The sequence below is a fragment of the Myotis lucifugus genome, unplaced genomic scaffold (genome assembly GCF_000147115.1).
Source record: "Myotis lucifugus unplaced genomic scaffold, Myoluc2.0 scaffold_3, whole genome shotgun sequence".
Taxonomy (NCBI): Eukaryota; Metazoa; Chordata; class Mammalia; order Chiroptera; family Vespertilionidae; genus Myotis; species Myotis lucifugus.
Genome location: NW_005871051.1, coordinates 24,592,940 through 24,602,391, shown reverse-complemented (window position 1 = coordinate 24,602,391; position 9,452 = coordinate 24,592,940). Strand labels below are relative to the sequence as shown.

General features: G+C 38.8%; 1 protein-coding gene across 2 annotated transcripts; it reads right to left on the bottom strand.

Annotated features, from left to right (window-relative positions):
- Nucleotides 1–5,377: 5,377 nt before the first annotated feature.
- Nucleotides 5,378–9,074, bottom strand: CCL20 (C-C motif chemokine ligand 20). Of its 2 annotated transcripts, none has more exons than XM_014463411.2 (4): nt 8,941–9,074; nt 7,726–7,840; nt 6,094–6,171; nt 5,378–5,436 (listed from the first exon to the last, which is right to left on the bottom strand). In XM_014463411.2, exons 1-4 carry the CDS (start codon nt 9,017–9,019, stop codon nt 5,415–5,417), a joined length of 294 nt encoding a protein of 97 aa, XP_014318897.1. In that variant the 5' UTR covers nt 9,020–9,074; the 3' UTR covers nt 5,378–5,414. The 2 variants fall into 2 exon arrangements, with proteins under 2 accessions (XP_014318897.1, XP_014318903.1); XM_014463417.2 differs by having other exon boundaries at nt 7,726–7,837.
- Between the last annotated feature and the right edge of the window lie 378 nt (nt 9,075–9,452).

The window sequence follows — 9,452 nt, the reverse complement described above, 5'->3', positions numbered from 1 at the left end:
AATGCCTCAGTTCTAATAATGGAGACTATGTTGTATCATGCTAGAGCATGGGCAACATGTTCTGTAACCACGTTATTGTACCAGATTTATTCATAAACATTGTGTATTCAGTTAGAGCCAGAAGAAGACAACAAATTTGAAAAAATCAAACTCTGTGAATATAAATAATGCTATCATAGGCAAATTCAGTCACCAAGTTTGAGTCATATTTAACTTCTTCTAACTTGAGTTAGCCCCCTATTTTTTTACTGTGAAAAAAAAAGTCAACCCAATGAAGAATAGTTTATAGTCCTAGGGATTCTGATTCATGACCTACTCTTTCAGTCAGAGGAAACCAAGGCCTAGCACAGCAACCCTCCATGGACCTTATTTTATCTCAGAAAATTAAGACCAGACTCTTGGGTGGGTTTAATTACATTTGTCTTCCTTACCTTACATTAGCATTATTTATAAGGGAGCAGGAATAAATTGTTATAGGTTGAGAACAAATATAGTGAAGTTCTCCATCCCCAACCCCAACCCCAATCTCTATTCCTTTACCTGACTTTAATTTTCTTTCATAGTAGACATGTCTTTGGTTACTTGTTTGGTTTTTTTGTCTCTCCTTCCATAGTCACATGAAAGCAGAGACTTTGTATTGTTTATTCCAAATGACCAAAACAGTACATAGTAGGTGTTCAATAAATATCTGTTGGTTGAATGGGTGGAAACATAACTTTCATTCAATTAACTATGATTTAATGAGAAAAAAAAAGCACAACAGTTTGATATAGGTCTGGCACTGCTAGGGAAGAAGGTGCCCACATCACAGATGTAGCTTATTCCTTGAAGAAACATACCTTTTAAGTTTTTTGATACAAAAGAACCCAGCTAAGATATTCTATATTCCAATACTTTGATATTTTATAAGATAGCAGAGCACACAGATGACTATGAAGATAACAAAGAACCAATAAAAGAACCAACATCAAGGAGCATCAGACACCGTAGGTGCTACTGTCTTCATTGACACAGAAGCTCCTTTATGCCTGATGCCTTTTAGAACTTTGAAACCAACTAATTCTATCACATCTCTAAAGTCTGTGTGACCTTGTGCAAATTCCTTAATTCCCTTACCTTCAGTTTCTCTATTCATACTATTGCATAAAAATAGTACCTACCTCATGTTTAAACGAGATAATATATCAGCAATATTAGCAAGTGATACTAGCACTTAGTGCCTAATAGTTTTGATATTATATATGACACTAGAGGCCCATGCACAAAAATTTGTGCACTTGGGGGGTCCCTCAGCCCAGCCTGTGCCCTCTCACAGTCTGGGACCCCTCAGAGGATGTCCACCTGCTGGCTTAGGCCCACTCTCCGGGGGATCAGACCTAAGCTGGCAGTCAGACATCCCTCTGGCAGCCCAGGAGCCCTCGGGGGATGTCCACTTGACAGCAGGGAGCAGGCCTAGCTGCAGTCGAACATCCTTAGCGCTGCTGAGGAGGCAGGAGAGGCTCCCGCCACCACCGCTGTGCTGGCAGCCAGCAGCCTGGCTTGTGGCTGAGCAGAGCTCCCCCTATGGGAGCATACTGACCACCAGGGGGCAGCTCCTGCATTGAGCGTCTGTCCCCTGGTGGTCAGTGTGTGTCATAGTGACCAGTCATTCCCAGTCATCCCGCTGTTAGTTAGGGTCAATTTGCATATTACCCTTTTATTATATAGGATGATTAACATCAAAATCCAAACCCTTGCATTCATCTTCCCTTCTCCTCCTTCTCATTATTCCATCCCAATACTGTTTTGTGCCTCCAACTCATCTCCATGATGTCCTGCTCTTGGACAACTCTTCCATGTCCTTCCATCTTTCACTCCCCTGACTCCTTGCCTCAGTTCAAACCTGAGTCTATGGCAAGAACATCACCTATCCTATGATCTTCTCAAGTCAACCACAGGGCCAGGAACAGGTGGAGACCGGCATTCTTGTGCTTCTTGACGGGACTTCTCCATTCCTACACACCTTTCCCATCGCCTCCTTTGAAGGACATGTATGACCATCTACCTACCCTCCCTCTGGCTGTGAATTGGACTTGATCAATTCTTCACATTCCTTGAAGACTTTCGCATAGTCTTAGAGCTTCCCCTTTTACTTCTGTTTCTGGCATCAGTTTAGACAACTTCACACCAGAATGCACTTATAAAGTGGTTTTGTCCCCCACCCCCAGTGAAGTTTTAAGCCAGCCTTTATTTCTAAGAGTCAGAGGACATGCTAAATGACACCATAGAAATGCAATCAATAAAACCCAGAAGTTGGGAAACTTTAGAACAATTGTCCTGGTTTCTCCAAAAAATAAATTGCAAAAGAAAAATAGAGGGGATGAGGGTGGTGATAAGAAACATAGATTAAAAGTAAAAAGCAACAAACAAATGCAGTGTATGAACTTTATTGGGTCTTCATTCAAACAAATCAACTACCAAAAAATAAAAATAAAAGTAACAACCTTTAAAAAAAATACATAGAAATTTGAACATTGACTGGATATTTGGTGATATTAAGAATTTAGTGTTCATCTTTTAATCTATGATAATGAAATTGTTATTGTATTCTTAAAAATCTCCCATAGTAACAAAAATGTTACTAGAAATTAAGAAGTTCCATAATAATAAAGGATCAATCCATCTGGAAGATACAATACCTCAAAATGCATGAAACAAAAACTGACAAAACTGCAAAGAAGACTAAAAGTTGGATACATCAATATCATATATTCAATAATAAGTAAAAAAAAAAACAACTAGACAGAAGATCCACAAGAAAATGGAATACTTGAACAACACTCTAAGCCAAGTAGATCAAATACCCTCTCACTTGACACTGTAATGTTAGCATTGTGATTAATAGCATTCTGGCCTAGAAATTTCAGGCTCCAGAACCTCAGGTAATAGTTATTAGTATTTCTGGTCCCAAAAGATTCAGACACTGTCACAGCACTAAAAAAAATATGCTCCTTTTCTGGCTTTGCCGGGCTCACCTGGTGAGGCCTCCCAGCAATCAGCAATGGACCTCACTGGCCATGTGGTTCGAAGAGAGGATGGCTGGTGGGGGTTCAAGGGAGGGTGGTCTGAGATGATTCTCAGAAATCACAAAACTCTCTCTTCTGTGCCCTTTTTTCCCCATGGCTTTTCTGAAGTCTCACCATTTCTCACCTTGCTCATTGAAACTCTCCCTGGTACCTCTGCTTCCATCTTCCTTCCTACTGCCCCTTCGTCCTCCTTTGACTTTTTCAATGGTTCCCAAGTTTCCACATTCAAGTTCAAACCACTACACTTAGTTGAGGTAACAGTTTCATTTAATCTGCAACTACTCCGCTCCTACCCCTGCTCCACCCAGGATTGCTCAGTTGGTGGCATGGTTAGTATATTGGGTGAGGCAGTTCTTCATTGTGCAAGACTGTCCTGTGCACTTCAATAGGTTTAACATTCCTGTCTCTTGCCCACTGAATACCTCTAGTACCCCTCCAGATATTGTGACAAATAAAAAATGCCCCCAGATATTTCCAAACACCTCTGTTGTCCCTTTACAACTGGGTGGCTGCTACTGGTCCCTCATACCTCAGCTCAAGTATGAACTGAACCATACACAAATGCCATCATCATAGTTCAAGAACATCATACATTGGCCATTTAATATGGTTCAACTGATTATTCTTTCCTTCTGGAAGCCCTCACGTCGAATGCCCTTCAGCACTCTGTGACTTTCATTATTCAAGTGCTAATCACCATGTGTCATAATAGCTGGTTCACTTGTCATCCCCTCCTTCTAACCACACTTCTCAACCCTAATTACCTGGGAGCAAAGATCAAGTCTTGAATTTGCCTCTTGGTATCTCAGCTTCCTTTGGCTCAGGGCCTGGCATATAGCAGATACTAAAGTAAACCCATGTTCTATGAATAAACAAACAGGATATTGAGCATACTTTCCCTGATGATTCAATGTTACTATTCCTGGGAGATGTCTTCAGAGATTATTGAGCCACTTAACAGGTTTGGGCTCTCCACTAAATAACCCACCACTGCTCTGCTTTATGGATTTGCGTGTCTGGGTTTTGCATCATATCATCCGGGTTCCTGCCTCCAGTGATCTTCCCAGGGGCCTTTGGCATCTGAAGCAGATTGCCCAAGTGCAGTGTGGGGGCACAGCATAAACTTTGGTAACTACACTGGTTCAGGGTCCTTTTGTCTTGTTTCTGGGTTCTCGCTAGCTTTCACACATCTGAAGTCTGTCCTCTGGTTAGTGAGGCTCTATCAGGTTCTAAGAACATTTTGCACGGTCATGTTCTTTTTGGAAACAACTGAAAGATGCCTCAGTAGAACTTTTGAAGTAGAAGAATATTACTGTGCTGAAATGCCCATTTCTAGATCCCTAGCTGGTGACAAAATGATGGACTAAGAGATTTTTCTCAAGGCAATTTCAAAATGGTTGTTCTGTCTCTGTAGTCACAAAGTATATGGGTGCATTTATATATATTTTTTCTTTTTTGCAGAATGCTGTCCTTTTTAATGGTCTAAATGTAGGAAGGGGCAAACATCTAGGAATGTTACAACATTTTTAAAACCTTCTAAAATATCCACATATTCCAAGATTTTTACATCAATGGACTTTGATCATGCAGACAAATAGGTGCAATTTTTATTTTAAAAGTTTTATATCAATAAACACTGAGCTATGAAACTCAGCTATAGGATCTTTCTAATTTCTGATTTGGATGACTCTGAATCAAAAAACCCACTTTCCATTAGAATTCACAGAGAATGAAGTCCTAGACCATCAGGGATAGAGATAAAAGTAATAAGTAGGCAGAAGTAAATAGGAAATACAAATTTTCAGAAAATGTTTATATTTCCTACTAGATCTTTAATTTTTATATATATCTTAAATACCATATAACTCAATCAACAAACAATTTTTGGTTATTTCTTTTAGTTTTAGTATTTATTCTCATCATTTTTCTCTTTTACAGGTAATTACAACAATTTAGGAAACAAAACTACAAACAGAAGAATGTTAAATAGTTTTTTTAAAAAGAGTTGCTGCTTGCAAAAAACGTTTATATAATCTTATTCCTCCAAGCATAATTTTATACCTCCTACTAAACTAAGTAGCTTATGAGAAATTATTATTAAATAGTAAAACATACACACAAAAGGCCGACATATATAAATAACTTAACATGAAATAGTTTGGCTGTAATGCAATGTCTAACAAAGTAAAGTATGATGCAATATGTATCAACTTCATTAACTGGATAAGCCCAATGACACAAATCAGATAACTGCTAAACCCTCAACAATGTGCAGTGAAACCACCAACTCCAGCGAGGTTCTTTTTGTTTTGGGGCTGTATCCAATTTCATTCCAAAGAGCATCTGTTTTTACATCTTCTTGACTCTTTGGCTGTAAAGAGAAAGAGAAGAAACAAATAAGCAAAAACAGGGTGACTGGCTGGTAGGAAAGGCTGTGGTACCTAACAGTTGCCTCTCGTTCCCTAATCTCATCTCAGGATGCCAACCAGCTCTGAGTGCAGATGAGGACATTGAAGTTCAGAGAGGAAGGGCCTGGACCATCATAACACAGTTAGTGATGACAGAAACAAGATGTGAACACTTATAGTATGTCTTCAAATTCCATGTCTATAGCACTGTGAAGTTAGGTGATTTCTGTCCATTGATAAAAGGTGGCTCTATTATCATCAATGTAAATCAACACCATTGTTCTCTTTTTCATTGTTTATATTTCAGTTTTTAACAAACGAATGTAAATTATATAAACAGGAGATATTTTTGCAACAAGAATCAAATAGCTTGTGACTATCAAATGCATAGAGGAATTTAGTATGTCGTGTGAAAAAATCACTAAGTTTAAAAAAAATAAAAATGATTTCTAAGTGGAAAAAAGTGAATTTTTGTTTTGATTGTTCAACTCAAATTTCCCTTTTAAAAATTCACAGTGCGTAAGCTGGAAAACACCAGCAAGCCTAGGATCCACTGCTCTGCACACTGCTCTTGCCCCAGATGTTCGGAGAGAGGCTACTAGATTGGGAATGCTTCATACCTGAGGGCGTGCACAACATGTTTCACCCATTTCTTCTTTGGATCTGCACACACAGCCAACCCTTTCTTTGTGTAAAAGCTGAAAAATCAGAAAATTTGATTTGTGTTTAAAGAGCTTCAAATGGCTTTTTCACCAAACATGCAATGGAAATTTCGTATTCAAATTGATAGTTCTATGCACTAAGCATTTCATTTATATCACAGGTGAAACAAAATGCAAAAAAAAAAAATCCATATTATCTCGATAAAGCTTGATGCAAGAAATAAAAGGGATGCTTCTGGAAACCAAGGTCAACAGTAATTGATATAAATGTGAGGAGGCTGGCAGAAGGCTGGCCTGGATTCCTTTGATATTCACAGGGTGAATATTTACATTTTATTACCTACTGCTGACTCAATGGCCCAAAGCAAACTCCCCCCAAACCTGGTAATCTTACTGTTTACTAAACATTACCATTGATATGTCTGTTTGCATTCCTAAAAGGCAATTGTGTACTCTAGTAAATAAAAGCAGCTGGGAAACAGAGACTCAGCGGAACTTGACTACTATAGTTGAGTTTTTCCCTGGCTTCCCCCCATAATTTCAAAACTATTATTTCTTATCTTGTATGTCAATTTGCGCATCAGCTCTTTCTCCAAGCCTTTGAACCCGAAAGCCATGCTGGCTCGGCAGTTTAACAAATGCATTTTTAATGAAATTTTCTGTTCAATGGCAGAAAATAAAGTCCCAGAATATATATATATATATATATATATATATATATATATATATATATATGTGTGTGTATATGTATGTATGTATATATATATATTTTTTCAATAACAAATTATCCCAAAGTATAAATCAAGACTATTATATGTGACAGTACAATTACTCTGAGTTTTTACTTATAGCCTCAACCATTTTCTGGTAGAAGATTATCATTTTAAAGTCTTGCCGAAACCGGTTTGGCTCAGTGGATAGAGCGTCGGCCTGCGGACTGAGGGGTCCCAGGTTCGATTCCGGTCAAGGGCATGTACCTGGGTTGCGGGCGCATCCCCAGTGGGGGATGTGCAGGAGGCAGCTGGTCGATGTTTCTCTCTCATCGATATTTCTGACTCTCTATCTCTCTCCCTTCCTCTCTGTAAAAAATCAATAAAATATATTTAAAAAAAAAAAAAAAAAAAAAAAATAAAGTCTAGTCTATGTTTTATATATTTTCTGGAGCTATCACGTTAGTAGCCTATTATTTTATCTCGAAAATTATTTTGCCCCCTACTGTGCTGCTTTTTTTAAAGCAAAAACCTTTGCCTTAGAGCAGTCTTATTTAAAGTGAGCTTTGAGTCAAGTCTCCTTCCTTCACCATGGAAGAAGACTTGACTTGGGGTGGTGATCACACAATGCACTCTACAGACGATATACTGTAGAATTGTACACATGAAGCCTATATAATTTTTTAACCAATGCCAACCCAACAAATTTAATAAAATTAAATATCTATAAAAAGTGAGCTTTGAAATAGACAGGCACTATTAAAACATATCTTTGCCACATCTCATATTTCTGAGTGAAACTCAAAAAAGGCAAAAATTTTTATGCCTGAAATTCCCATGTACTCGGATACAATTGAGTTAAAAGCAGTTAATAACTTACATGACTGCATCGATGTCACAAGCATCATTGGCCCACTGCTGTGAGAAGCCCTTGATAAATCTGCTAGGAATGACTTGTTCAGTATATCGAAGGCAGCAATCGAAGGAGCTTGCTGCTAAAAAGAAATGAACAGTGTTGAGTCCATATGAATGAACTATTCTGTGACAGGTATTATGAAACTACTTGTAGTTGTGGGGAAGCCTAGAATCTGATCTATGTGGTAAACTATTTAAAGGAGGAGTTTCAGTGTCTTTGAGACTGAATTAAACACAGTTCTCAGTTCTCAAAAAAAATAGTTTGTGTGCTGGGAAATTTTGGTTCAATAATATAGTTTAGAAGCACATGACTTCTCATAAAGGGAAAATCTTTAGTAAGAAACACAAACAGGCTCTCTTATTTCAATCCACTATAATTACTCAAGAATATGAGTAACTCTCACATGAAGAAATTCATAGATAATCTTTCAAATTGGCAGATTTTCATCTATCATCTTGGAGCTGAGTACTGAGAGGAATGAAAGGATGACTTTACAAAGGAAAATGTGATTCATAAAAGCTGCTTTTATATGAGCTATAAATAAAGCAATTTGAAATTATAAGAGTTCATAGAAATTTTTCATTTTGTTCATTTTTAGGAATGCACCTGTTGCTAAAAAGTGATGCTCTCTTACAACAATGAAGCAATACTTGGACACTCCTCCTGTTGAATTATAACCTGCTATAAGATAGGGGATAAATGTTATCACAGAGTTGGCAAGTGATGTTCCAGAGGCCTTGCAAGCATGAAGAACTCAGGTGCCATAATCCACCCCTAAGTAATGAGTTTTGAATTTTGCTGAAACTATTTAGTTGGGAGATGAGAAAGTTGGGGAAGTGGGAGCGTTCCTTACATTTCAGAATGACCCCATTCACAGGTAATGCTCCTCAATTTACACCATCCCAGAAATAGCAGTTTGGCAGTATTCTGGAGCTTAGGGGTCTCTGTGAGCCCACCCCCACCCCCAACCTGCTGTGATTGACAGCAGAGAAGAAAGCCTGGCCAGCAGCAGGAACCTTTCCCTCCTTCACTCACCAATGAGCTGACAACTCCCATGACTCCCTTTTGAAAACTTTCTAACAGGCTTCTGTCCTCTGGGGACACCCCAGATGAGTTCAAGGCTTAGAAGAAAATGAAAATAGTTCTTCCTGCCCTGCGAGCAGAAAGAGTGACACCTACCTTCTGTCTCACTGCAGAAGTGGAATAGCAGCACTGACATCAAAGCAGCCAGGAGCAAACTCTTGCTATAGCCCATCATTTTCAGCTCAAAGAATAGAAGTGCTCAGTGCTGGGTACCCAGTTCTCTGGGGTGTTGTGGTATTCTGATTGCAACCTGGGACTGAGATGGCACTACTTATAGCAAATATTGGGAATGTACACAAAAGGCGTGTTCTCCCATGGGGTTTTCCCCATTGCTGGACCTGCCCCATCATGTTGTCACACACACACACACACACACACACACACACACACACACGGAAAACTTCCTGCCTGGGAAGGTATGAAGGTCAGTGTTGGGGTGGGGGGAGAAGGGGGAAATCCTGTTACATCCTTTGAAGATTCCTATCTAGTTTTAACTTAATCTCTTGTCTCTGCAAAGAGAGGATAAGAGTTAACAATAGTACAAACACACAGGAACATTCCAGAACTCCTATTGTTATACTCTATTTGCTTTCCAAAGCCAATCAGAG